General features: G+C 33.6%; 1 protein-coding gene across 1 annotated transcript; it reads right to left on the bottom strand.

Moving 5' to 3' along the window:
* Positions 1-1,783: 1,783 nt before the first annotated feature.
* LOC144256669 (cysteine-rich secretory protein 3-like) lies at positions 1,784-13,022 on the bottom strand. Its single transcript, XM_077802043.1, has 7 exons — positions 12,951-13,022; positions 10,803-10,919; positions 9,964-10,051; positions 8,274-8,419; positions 7,777-7,871; positions 5,506-5,594; positions 1,784-1,911 (listed from the first exon to the last, which is right to left on the bottom strand). The coding sequence occupies exons 1-7, from the start codon at positions 13,020-13,022 to the stop codon at positions 1,784-1,786; spliced, it is 735 nt and encodes a 244-aa protein (XP_077658169.1).
* Between the last annotated feature and the right edge of the window lie 1,112 nt (positions 13,023-14,134).

Here is a 14,134-nt window from a genome sequence, read left to right as displayed (position 1 = left end):
TAAATAAAACACAAAAATAGGGTTGGGGACATGGCTCAGTGGCTGAATGCCACTGAGTTCAATCCCTGGTTTCCCCCCCAAAAACATATATACATTTTATAACACTAGGAAGAATTTGGTGTGATGAAATGACCAATAATGTAGTTACATAGAAATGATTATAGTCATTGATTTTTATGAGTTAATCATAGTGTTTTTAATTATGAATTGCTGGATCTCCCTATTGATAACAGCAGCAAAATACTAAGCTGCATTCTAAAAAATGGCCAGAAAATGTAAACTAGGGATAGTGCATTGCTATATAATTTTTACACAGTGAAGCATTAGTTGGTAAACAGCTGAAAAATCCACCCAGTAATATTATATATAGAATAGGCAATGCATATATTTTAAAGTATAGATTTTTGCATGTTTTTATATTTTTCTCTCCATCAGCTCCTGTTTCCTTCTAATATAGAGCCATTATACAAATTTAAGTTAAAATTAACTGTCTTCATATTTTGTTTTCATAATCTATTACTTTGGAAAATACAAAGAACTCATGTTAATATACCCGAAATTAAGGATTGTTATCCAATTATGAATAAGCAATTTCTTTGTGATATTTCCATATTTAATACCCACAGATCTCTGTTTCTGGTTGTTAAGTGAGGGATGCGCTAAATACAACAAATTCATGTGGTGAGGAATAAGAAATTTAATGTTATTACAATGCTATTAATAAGATTATACGTATTGTAATATTACATTATTAAAAACAAATAATCATAAATTCAAACTAATCTTAGAAAGGATTAACATGCTGTTAAGATTAACTTTCATTTTGTTTCCTGTTAATAGTCCAAATTGTTGAAGTAGTTATCCTGAATAAAATTTTCTGTTCTAAAAGTTGTATTTTGAAAGTTTTTCAAGGAAGAGTACTTCATTTAAAATATCAATAAAAGAGTTTGAATTCGAATTACTTGAGTAGGATGACATTTGTCAGATTTATCCATTGTAAAGTGAATATTATTCCCTTTCCATTGTCTATTCTTAGAAAGTAAGTCAATGAATTCAGAGAAGAATCAAAATGGATGGGACTGAGTTCTAACTTCTTGAGGGGAGATTGCATGCTTAAATGATTTTGAATTATTTTTTAAGGAAGATTTGTCTAAGAGAAGAGAGGCTTAGAAAGGTAAATGTGACATATTCTACTGTAAATTTTTTGCAATAGAAGAATCAAAAGTCTTCATTGATTTTGGCAAAATGAACGCCAGTTAACTGAGAATATCAGTTTTAATTTAATTATGAGACTGAGATCCAGATGAGTGTGAAGAAGAATAAATGAGAAGGAATTAAAGACAGTTTACATGGACACTTCTTTAGAGTTACTCAGGTGGAACAAGAAAGAATGACTATAGCCTAGGACTCATGTGACAATGACAATCACATTCTGTTTTTTGTGTATATTGTGTTCTGGGAACATAATTCTCAATTTTAATCCAGATTTTTAGCAACTTTAGTCATAGGAAAGTATAATTTTTAGAATCCTCAACTTGACTAAATTTAAATTTAAAAAATTCATATATCAAAATTGAAAGTTGTTATCATGGATTTTCTTTTTAATCATCTGCATAGAAAAGATTTCTGTAAAATAAGAAGCAGATCTAGATGAAAAGGATTCTTCACTCCTTGGAATAAAATTTGCAGCTAACCTGCCCATAATTTTCCTGGTAGTTTACATCAAATATCAACAGATGATTTGGACTTTCTTTACCTACCACTCCTCATGGGCACTTATTATTTAATAGATTTTGTTTTCACAATTGCAGCTGGCGTTGCAACTATTGTTGATTATTGGATTTTTACAGGTTAGTGCATCTTTCAGATCTTTACAGTTATCATAGCCATCTTCATGATCACAACCATTGGCTGAAATAAAAAAATTAAAAACCTTATTATCGTTTTCCTCCATAGCAGCAACACACACAGTAAATTCAATGTGAATTTGGAGAACAGAAGTAAGGTACCAAGTTGATCCCATTACACTTTGATGATTGTCTCAATCTTGAGAAGAACAAACTTTGCTCTCTTTTTTTTTTGTTTAATTTGAGGATTTAAATATGTTTCTAATGTTGAGGTATGATCCTGTTATCCCTAATTTTTCTAGAGTTTTGAACATAAAGGGATGCTGTACTTTGTCGAATGCTTTTTCTGCGTCTATCGAGACTATCATATGTTTGGACCTGAACAGACACTTCTCAGAAGAGGACATACAATCAATCAATAAGTACATGAAAAAATGCTCACCATCGCTAGCAGTCAGAGAAATGCAAATCAAAACTACCCTAAGATACCATCTCACTCCAGTAAGATTGGCAGCCATTAGGAAGTCAAACAACAATAAGTGCTGGAGAGGATGTGGGGAAAAGGGCACTCTTGTTCATTGCTGGTGGGACTGCAAATTGGTGCAGCCAATTTGGAAAGCAGTATGGAGATTTCTTGGAAAGCTGGGAATGGAACCACCATTTGACCCAGCTATTCCCCTTCTCGGTCTATTCCCTAAAGACCTAATAAGAGCATGCTACAGGGACACTGCTACATCGATGTTCATAGCAGCACAATTCACGATAGCAAGATTGTGGAATCAGCCTAGATGCCCTTCAATAGATGAATGGATTAAAAAAATGTGGCATTTATACACAATGGAGTATTACTCTACATTTAAAAATGACAAAATCATAGAATTTGGAGGGAAATGGATGGCATTAGAGCAGATTATGCTAAGTGAAGCTAGTCAATCTTTAAAAAACAAATACCAAATGACTCCTCTGATATAAGGGGAGGAAACAAGGACAGGGTAGGGACGAAGAGCTTGAGACGAAGATTTTCAAAAACAGGGTTGAGAGGTGGGAGGGAAAGGAAACGAGAAGGGGAATCGCATGGAAATGGAAGGCGATCCTCAGGGTTATACAAAATGACATATAAGAGGAAAGGAGGGGTAAGACAAGATAATTCAAATGGAAGAAGTGATTTACAGTAGAAGGGGTAGAGAGAGAAAAGGGGAGGGGAGGGGAGGGGAGGGGGGATAGTAGAGAATAATATAGACAGCAGAATACATCAGACACTAGAAAGGCAATATGTCAATCAATGGAAGGGTAACTGATGTGATGCAGCAATCTCTATACGGGATAAAATTGGGAGTTCATAACTCATTTGAATCAAACTGTGAAATATGATGTATGAGGAACTATGTAATGTTTTGAACGACCAACAATTAAAAAAAAAAAGAAAAAAAAATTAAATATGTTTCTAAGATAAATTTGGCTTTCTATTTAAAAAATATACAGTAGGAAATGCTAGTGAGTGGTAGTAGTCAAATTATATTGTTATATTTTAAGCATGTGTGAATATGCACAACAAATCCACCACACGTACAACTATAGTGCACCAATAGAAAATGTGGAAAAAATAAAATATATTCCAAATAAAAAAATTAGAATAAAATTCACATAAGGGAATCTGTCTAGAACTGCGTTATCCAAAATGATAGCACTAGACATATGCTTGTTCAATCTTACATTTAATTAAAAGTAATATTTCAGAACCATGGCAACATCAGTTTTATACCAAGTGCTCAATAGTCACAGAAATCTAAAAGGGGGCTACCTTAGAGCATAGTGAAAATACTGAATATTTTCATTATTATAGAAATTTTATGGACACAGTTAACCTAGACTCTAATGTCACTAGTCTTTCTCACAGGAGTAATTTTGTAGAAAGATAAAGATATAGAGTATGGAACATTTCCATTTTCTAACACCCCTCAGTGGACAAAAATTGAACAAATCTCAAATTATGTTCATCATCCTATCTATAATCTTTACATTTTGCTGATATCAAGGAGCCCATAACCTTCCATTGACCCAGTTTCAGAGAAATGGCAGTTCTACCAACTGAATAATTCAAAACAGGAACTAGGAAATAACAGGATCTTGTTTCTTTTTACTTTTTCTTTTAGATTTTTGAGAAAGGGTTTCACCAATGTCATCTAGGCTGGTCTCAAATTCATTCATTCAAGTGACCCTTCTGCTTAAGTCTCCCAAGCAACTGAGACTACAGGCATGCACCATCATAGCCAGCACTCTCTTTATTTTTTTTTATCAGCATTTAATAAGCACAACCAACAATTACTAACTATTCTTCTCTCTCTCTCTCTCTCTCTCTTTCTTTCTCTCAGCTGCTTACTATTTTTCATTCCTTTGGCACTAATACAGTAAAGATTTACATTTGTTTGTGAGTCCATATTTATCAACTGTCTCATAGCTAGCTTTTATTCTATTATTTCTTCATACTGCCTCCAGGAACTCTTTATAAAACACACTCCTGATCATTACACTCCTGTGTAAAATCTTTCAGGTAGATACTCATTACTGATGGATAGGCTCAAATTTCCTTAGCGAGGTATGGACACTTGGATTTTATTTCCTTTAGTTAGAGGTTTGACATCATCAAATGCTGAAGAATAGTTTCAAAATTCATTCAGAAAGAATTGATATAATTTACTCAGATGAATGTAGTTTGAAAGGTAAAAAATCTTAGTGAATTGGTCACTTTCATTGTTCATAATAATTTTACTAACACAAATAATTTTACAAATCCAAATCATTACTCTTTGTAATTCCATTAATAATACTGAATATTAGGTCATATATGATATTTATTTTACTCTCTCTTTTCTAAAACATTTGAAATAATATCATATATGGATTTGACTTTAACTTTTAAAAATGTACACACATTACTAACAAAAGGAGGTGTAAGTTATTTTAAGTTAAATGTAACAATTCTAAGAACATTATGGATGAATTAGGGATTTGTGATAAATTTATTGGCATATAAAAATTGCTATTTTTGTTTTGCCTCTCTGGACTGAGCCATATTGTATCATTTAAAACCCTTCAATATGTATCTGTTTTCCCTTTTAAAAATGCCAGCTTTGATATAATGACATTGACATTAGTCTTTTAACTTTTCTTTTTATTTTTTGGTTCTGAAGACTAAACCCAGGATTACAATTGAGCTACATTCCCCAGTCTTTATTTTAATTTTGAGACAGGGCCCATGAAGTTGCTTAGGGCACTGAACTTGTGATCCTCCTGCCTCAGCCTCCTGAATCTCTGGGATTGCAGGCCTCTGCTTCTAGCTAATGACACTAATCTTGATGCAAGGATGAATTATTCCCATGGAAACATTTTCATAGATACTAATATATAACAAGCTAAGTATCGTCATAAATACACATAAATTGTGGATAATTCTTTAGATTATATATGATAATAGGGTTTTCATTTCAAATGATGCTTAGATACAGAAACGTGAAAAATTTATACTTAAAAATACTCTTATGTTATTGGTTTGCATGAAGGTATCACTTAAATTGATTACATTCAGAGTTTTAAATTCTTTAAAAATAAAATGCCATGCTCTTTTACTACACTAACAAGGTAATCACTTTGAACTTACTGCATAGTCCATCTTCACAATGACCAGGACAACTGCCACAAGGTGCTCCTTTGTCATAAGGGATATTTATTCTACTAAGATAATTGCCACTGCAATTTTAAATGAAAAAAAAAATGTCATTTAAAAAGATTTTCTGTTTAGTTTATACTCTGAGATTAATGTTCATCACCAAATATACATAGATATCTATTAAATGTTTTTACTTATGTTAAATAACCAATGCAAACTGTCATTACCTAAGTGTGTTCAGATAACAATGCAAAGTAAGGGAATAATTCACCATTTCACTAATCTCCTTGACTGTAAATTCAGAACCTGAGACACTGAAATAGAATAACTAGTCTAAAGTGTTGAGAGTGCATTTCAATGTGGAAATACTCTCGTCATTTCCCAACAGACATGGTTGAATTGTTAAGATGAAGTACAACAAGGTGCTGGTTAGGGGTAAAACATATTACCTAGAGAAAAAGAAGATTACATAGTTCAAAGGGGTATAGTATGAAAAATACCACTTAAATGTATTTTGCAATTAAAAATGAAACAATGTCATAATTTCTACAATATGAAACAGGGTAAGCAAAGCTTCAATGTAGTTTTTGGATTCCAGGTGGGGTTGTTGATTTTCAAATACTTTTTGGTGTATGTTTGAGAAAGGAAATAGGGTTTAAGAAGATTTGGGAATGTCTATAAGTAGCATGTGTGTGATGTGAAATTTTTATGTTTATCAAAAATGGGAATGTTAGAAAAAGACTAAAAGTGATGGTCTGTGGTTGTGGCTCAGTGGTAGAGTGCTTGCCTAGTATATGTGAAGGACTGTGTTTGATTCTCAGTACCACATATAAACAAATAAATAAATAATAAAGGTTAATCCACACTAAAAATATATCTATTTAAAAAAAAATTAAGGGTGACAATCTCAGTCTTACAGTAACTATCCTGTAGCTTATTATGAATTTTATCCTCTTGGTCATTAACATTTGAAAATACAAGAGAATTTCTCCAGCTTATCAAGAGGGACAAGGGCCAAGACAATGAAGCTCTCTCAGCCTCTGCACATAGAGTATAGCTACGTGGATGTAAGCACTTGTAAAATGACCTAAGTGTTCAGGATATTCTCCCCCTTGCCTCCATTTATTATTCAATAACTCTTATTTCCGGTGTCGGGCTCTCAATATCTCCTATTGGCCAAGGCATTTGATGCTTTCTCCTAGGGTCTTTCAGTTCTCTCAACCTAACACCAATAGGAACTTACTGAATAGTGTTTTTTCAAACAGGAATACCACGTCACCTGAGTTATCTAGAACTTCAAAATGAATCATGTTGGGAGCTTGGTTGAAAACACATTCTACCTCCAGTGTAAAAAAAAAATCTATGTATTAAAAATAAATTAAGGGAGTAGGATTGTGGCTCAGTGGTAGAGCACTTGCCTAGCACGGGCGAGGCCCTGGGTTCAATCCTCAGCATCACATAAAAATAAATAAAAAATTAAAGATATTGTGTCCAACTACAACTAAAAAATAAATACTTTTTTTTTAAAAAAAAGAAATTTTAACTGACAGATTGTGGATATATGTTCATTATTGCGTTTAAAATTTTTGGAACATTCAAACATTTCTTTAAGAAAGGGTTGGTTTCTGTCTATAAATTAAGATCATAATCAATTGTTCCTACAGTGGTTTTTGTCACAAATTCTGAGAGGCAAAGGCTTAAGTTGTTATCTTCCTCACAATTTGAAAAATATTAAGACTCTCTTAAAGGAATTTGAAGCTCAAGAATTGACCATTTCTTAATGAAATAAGACAAGGGTTTTAGATAAGCAGGAGTAACATTGAGAAGAAAGGCCTGGAATAACCAAATCAGTGAGATACATCATGCCTCCTTTGTTCTCACCTTTACCCCTGATCTGACATCAAGCTTTCACTTTCTAGTGTGTGAACTTAGTAAGATATGATAGTACAAATCCAGAAAACTGTACATCATTCACAACTACACATGTACTCACAATGTAACACTAAGTCTGGGGAATGGCACCAGAGAGGGAAACCAAATCGTAAGCATTGGGACCAAGCTTCAGAAATCTAGGAATTGGGAATTTGTTCTTTCTGAGAATTTGGTTATGTATGTCTCAACTTTAGAAAGTCCTCTAAAATTCATTTCCTTCCCCTTTTCTTGAGTAACTTTTTAGTTCATTATTATTTTATAATCGAAACATTAATGTGCATTTGGTATTATTTGATATTAATAGCAAAACAATCTAAAATGTACACTTACGCGGGACAATACTGGCAAACCAGGAAGTATTTTAAATTTTGATTAGTACAGAGGGCAACTCCACATCCAACATGGAAAGATGAGTACCAAACCACCTACATATCAATAAGTGAAAATAGGAGTACATTAGAGAAGAAGAAAATATAAAATAGGAAGAATTACACACCAGAAAAGAAGGCTATTTTGTTTACATATGCCTTATGGATATATTTAATTTATAGAATCAAAATAAAGCATTTTAAAATTATTACATTTTTATGTCCATTTACTCTCTTTTATCCATTTAGAGTAATATTATGCAAATGCAGAGAATTTTTAATTTTTACCAAAAGCCTGTGAGCTATTGAAAAATGACAGCCAAGATACTCCACAAAGATCCAGACAATTCTATCTCTATTTATGGCCTTCCCTCAAGTTCAATATTCGAATCGGTCAAATTTGGAGAGTCTTTACTTCTAGGGTATGTAGAGCAGCAGGTGTTCCAGTTCTTTTCTTACCTGAGTATAATGTCCAACTACTGCCGAAGGTGTCTTTGCCCCTACATTATAGATAAAATCATGGTGCTCATCATACCAGTCTTGGATTGCTTCTGACCATGAAGGAGGGTAGTCTGACATGAAGAGATTCTCACCACAGCTTATATCTATAAAAGAACAAATCTTTCGTGAGGGAAGTAATAAAGTATGCAATGCACATATAGAAGCTCTCATACAGACACAGAGTCCATATGCTTCAAACATGGTGCCCAAAGTCACTGACACCTGGATGACACATAAGGAGGGTGCCTCAGGTCCTTAGCACCTGTGGCTGCATGTTAGTCAGATGTGCCCAACACATGTATGCTGGCCACACATGCAAAGCTTGAGGCAGATGGAGAAGTCTTCCTTTACTATCTGCTCTCCCTGGACTCACTCATTTATACAGTCACTTCGTCAAGGTGTTTGCCTCATGCGGGTTCAGATTACTGTGGTAATCATCCTGAATGTAGACACCAACTCCTGCAATTTCTTTCCTGCTCTAGCCCACACTCACTAGAGATTTTCATATATAAAAATGTGAGTAACTGTTAAGGATCATTATTTTGTGTACACTTTGAAAGAAATCTTACAGGCAATCTTTCAGTACCTGAAGCAACGGAGGGTATTTTTAAAGTCACTTGGGTATATTCCCTTTAATCAGCCAATCAGAATATCATTGGCTAAACTCTCCTCCTAGATTTAAGAAAAAGTATCTTGCAGCCCAAAAAATCTCAATTTTTAAAAGTATCTCAGTATTTTTAAGCTCTGCAAATGTTTAAATTTGGATTTTGAAATGTAATGTCTGCATACTTCTTAAAGAGAAAGTAAACTACTCTTTGATAGCTTCTTTAAAAGAGACAGAAAGAAGATTTTTACAGAAGATTGGCATCTTTTAGGCCAATTCTTTCAATCTTGTACCAAATATAGTCATGCTTCTTCATGATTTTTAAATTGTATTATCAGTAATACAAATAGCAATGAGATCCTATCTTAAAACTTGTGAGATATTTGTTTTCCAGTTGAGTTTGATTATCTAGGTGTTTTTGATAATTCAAAAAAATGGTATCTCATAGTTCATTTATGTGATATTTTATGTCATTGTTTCACGCTCCTTGATGTAAAAGTCATGTCTTATAGGTTATTAGTCTTAGAAAATATGCTTGGTAGGCACCCAGAATATCCAGATTTTCTGTCATCACATTTTTAAAAGGAAATAAGTGTAACTGATATATTAAATATTTTTTAAGTAAAATAGAAATAATTTGATCAAATTTAATATATGTTATAAACTTAAAAATCATTATTAAGACACAAAGAGGCTACATTTTTTTAGTAAAGAAATACTGGGTTAGAATTCAGAAATTATAATTTAGGGTATGACACTAATTATTAATCATTTTACTCCAAGCAGTTGGTTTTCTTATTCAAATCTATAAAGGTGGTCTGTGACCTGCTTGACTCCTGAGCTGGTTTATAAGTTCAAAGATGATACTGTGTGAGTATTTATGAAATACAAACAATTAGTAAAGGCAGTGATCTCAGTGTTTTCTCTACTATAGAGACAAAGGCAGCAGTGTTATTTTTAAAGATTTCTAACAAAACATCATAAAATGGTCCCTTGTTATTTTAACTGTCCATTTGTCCAACACATATTTATTAAAGTACATACTGGTTTTTCGGTCATCTGTGGGACTGTGACTGTAAATGCACTGGTTGGCCCACTTTTGGGCATTGGCTGCAGCTTCATTACTCCATTTCTAAAAGAAGGAAAGGAAAGATGTGCACTTAATAGCTCCAAACTCAAAGATGCCTAATCTTTGCAGTCCAATAGATATGTTGGTCTTTCATCATTGTACAATTTCCATAGAGGAATCTACCAGTGGTTTTAGCAAAAAAAATAATAATTTACTGTTTTTTTGCTCCAAACAAATATTCATATTGTGTTTACCCTAAGTAATTGAACATTCTAAGACAGGTGTTGGTCTATACATGATGGCACAACAGGCACACCTAAGTCATGTTAATCATGTTAAATATTGAAAATATTTTTTACAATAGAAATGAGCTGGCATGCTTCATCCTAATTCCTTCCGTTATTTTTGTTTTGTTTCTATTGATTAATTTAGGGAGACATATGGCCTTTGGTGCTGGGGCCAGAAAAGTAGACTGTTTCATTGATCTGATCCTAAAAGAAGTCTTCTTGATTCTCCTGTATTATTAAGAGTTAGAGGAGAGTGAGCAGAACAGGGGCCTTTCATTGGATAAATAAGGATTTGTTTTCAATTCTCTTACCATAACTTAAATTGCTCCCAAAAGCTGACAAGTTACTTAATCATTATAAAAGGAAATGAAGAAATTCTGCCATGAACATAACACAACTCAAATGAAACGACAAATGAGAGGCAGCTCTTCCTAAGCCACAATGTTATGTGATGCCACCTACCAAATGTCTGCTCTTACACAGCTCAGAGTGCCTCCAGCTACCTTCCTTAAATTACTAACTCTTACCATCTTTAGCATGTTGCTGGCAGTGGGAGATACTGCTATTCTTAGTTCATTGTGCTTATTTACAATCTCTCTTTGAACTTCCTTTCGAGTGGTTGACAGAGCATTCAAATCTTGATTCTAAAGGGAAACACAATTAGAATTATTTTAGCATACTTGAATTTTCCATGTAATAATTAATAAATCTTTACTTTTTTAAGAGATTAGGAATCATTTCAAAAAGGTTTATTTGAAACCAACATTAGTTGTTAAGCATTGCCAATGAAACTAAGCCAAAGCTATGACTTTTAAATGGAAGAGTAGACCATTGAAGTTTAGAGAATGGGGATGTAATTTGTGGCATGACAAATTAAAAAATTCACTGAGGCCACAAATGCCAGTTTTGGTTTTAAGAAAAAGTTTCCTTTTCTCTGGCTATATGTGTGGTATAATTAAATACACGGTAGAAACCATGAAGGCATTAACACTCTATTAGGCTGCAGCAAGGAAATGTTAAGTGTGGACAAACATGATTTATTATAGACTTTAGGAGTAACATTTACCTGACAGGGTATCAGGTGTCTAGATGAGAAATATTTAGGCATAGACCAAGTGTATATGTAGTGCTCCATATGTAGTAAAAGAACTTATGTATTATGTAGTAAATTTTGTAGGATCACTCAAAAGATGAGTTTACCATATTTAAAAAAATGTCCAAAGCAATTTGAATGGAATGAAGTCATTCAATAAAGGGACTGGAGATGACTATCTTTTTATTACCAGAAATGTAACTGAGAAGATATTAATTCCCATGCTGATATTTGAGTTTATTTATTTATTTTTTTGTATATGTGTGGGTCTGGAAAGTAGAATGAGGTTTTGTGAATTGTTGGCACAAGAGATAAAAGTGATTTGCTGATCCAAATTTACACAACAACATGCTATCTTATAGGAATGAGCAGGAATTTCAAATATAAGTCTAAAGTGACAGGAATGCTTTAGATTTCATATTATTCCTTTGGATCAGTTATCCTCCATCCCTCCATACTGAGTACCCTCAAGACTCTCTGAATTCTGTTCTCACAGATGTAACCGCATTTTATTGCTGTTATCCAATAGTATGTTCATTACTCCCTCCTGCTTTAATGTTCCTAAGAACAGGGACCATTGCCATTGTGATGCTTTGTTCAAATAGATCTCAGCACAGCTACTGGATGCCCAATGTCCTACAGCAATAGTTTAAGGACTCCACAACAAAATTCATCAGTTTGACAACTGAATGCAAAATGGCCAATTTCTGTGTTTTATCAAAGCAGAAAGTAACACCCCTAGATATTTACTGTTGACCTCAAAAACTTGATTAATGTAGTTTCATTTTAAAACACAAACATGTGGGTTTCTGAGAAAGAAGTAATGATTTTTTACTTCTTATACCATCTTGCATTTTAGATAAAATTCTACTGATTAAGATACGTATTTGGTATTCTATTTAAATATGAATAAACCTTTTAGTACCTGACTAGAAATATTAAAAGTGCAGAGTATAAAATTGAAAATTAGTATCTAATTTAAAGTGTTAAGATTCCATAAGCAATAATGCATAAGTAAATCATTATAATAGCACATAGCAAAAGTGATAGGAGGAATTTTGTGACATATTGAAGAAGGCAGGATGAATTCTACATGTTCAAGATCTAAAAAGACTATACAAAAGATGTTTCTGGATCTCTCTGTCATTCCCCTTTTAAAACTTTACATGTGATGAACAGGAAACAGACCAGAGAGGTAAAAGATCATTAGAAAAGTCATACAATATAATCTTTATAGAAAATAAATTGCAAAGACAGGAAATTACTTGTATGAAAACCTCAATAATGAGAAAAAAGTCTCCAGGTTGATAGTTTGATTGTGTTAACACAATTACTATTATTATTGTGTATCAATATTGATTCAGAGGAAATGTATATCCAGTGCACTATACACTCATGTAGCTTGGGGTCCCCCTCTGGTTACCACAGTTCTAAGGTGTGTTAACTACCCTGAGCTACCAGTGAACACTTTGCCATGTCTTAGACCTGGTAGCCCTGTTCACTTTCGGAGATGGATCCAGGACCTGGTGTTTCCTCCTGGTTGCCTGAATTGTTCTGAAAAGATGAGCCACCTTAGCCATACCTCATTTCCATATGCAGGAAAGAATGGATGCAGCATGGCAGCTAGGAACAGCAGCACTGGATATGATGCCATCACTAGAAGAACAGAAAACAAGGAACAAAAACCTGCATAAAGATGCTCAGTACACGGTAACACAGGTGCAGGGAGTAATGAGCTGCTTATCCTAGATTGATCAATAGGGGAACATGGGATGTGCCACATGCAGCAGTAGAATGATAGTGTGATTGTGCTGCTGAAGCTCATCTTCCAGTAGGATTGGAAAGAACAAGGGAAGTACTGAAGTGAAGCCCCTCAAGCACACATATTTATGCTAATACCACACTGACCTGTGAAGTTACTGACTTTGGACTCCAGGAATGACTTCTTTAAGTTGACCGTTCAGAACTAGTAATAGTTCCTAAGTATTCCTGTTAGAGGTGTACTACTGCTATGAGCCCTTGATGGTTAGTTGCCATTCTTTTTGTAAATTGATATTTTTTTTCCAATTTAGAAATTAGCATGTGCCATTTCCTAACAGTAGAATGAAAGAGAATTCAGCTACAGAAGCTCTCCAGAATGGGGTCATATAGAACAATTGGAAGTGCTAAATTGAAGCTCCTGAAGCACATCTATAAATACGAAGGACCCATATCCTTTTTTCTCAGTGTCACTCTTTTATCTATTCTCAATAGAAGGTTGAGGAAATTTAAGGACTTATGCACCATTAAAATTTCAGTAATAGCAGTATGAAAATGTTGACTGTATTTATTCTGCAGTTTTAAGAAAAGCAGAAGAAGAGTTAGGAGAACAAGTTGATAATCATGAAGGCAGAAAAGGAAGAACATGGAGAAAAATTATTTTGTATGAAGCTGACACAAAATATTAATATCACAAGAAGACTTCTTAATGTGTCAGAGATACCTGAGGCCATACTGATCGAACATAAGTGTTTGTACCTGGTACTGTAATAAAGGAAAGAGTTCAGTGTTAAGAATCTGGGGAATTTGTGGGTGTTGATGATGCTTACCTTATCTGTAATTAGCTTTGTGGAATTGAAAGTTAGAATATTGGTGACATAGGGTCACTTCATAGGGACTTTGTGAAGTTTGAGTACATACATTAATATGAAAGCATTTTGAAAAAAAATAGAAATCATCACATGCTACAGGTATTAGCATTTTCACTAGTATTTTCTTACCGTGTGG

Source organism: Urocitellus parryii, chromosome 8 (genome assembly GCF_045843805.1).
Source record: "Urocitellus parryii isolate mUroPar1 chromosome 8, mUroPar1.hap1, whole genome shotgun sequence".
Taxonomy (NCBI): domain Eukaryota; kingdom Metazoa; phylum Chordata; class Mammalia; order Rodentia; family Sciuridae; genus Urocitellus; species Urocitellus parryii.
Note: the sequence above shows the minus strand (reverse complement) of the source record. Positions and strands in the feature narration are given on the sequence as shown.

Bases quoted from the DNA above. Each gene is read 5' to 3' on its own strand.
- LOC144256669 (XM_077802043.1), bottom strand. From the start codon at position 13,022: ATGGCATCATATCCAGTGCTGCTGTTCCTAGCTGCCATGCTGCATCCA. The intron at 10,920-12,950 runs GTATGGCTAAGG...GTTTCCCTTTAG, and splicing joins TTCCTGCATATGGAAATGAG to AATCAAGATTTGAATGCTCT. The intron at 7,872-8,273 runs GTAAGAAAAGAA...ATTGATATGTAG, and splicing joins TAGTTGGACATTATACTCAG to GTGGTTTGGTACTCATCTTT.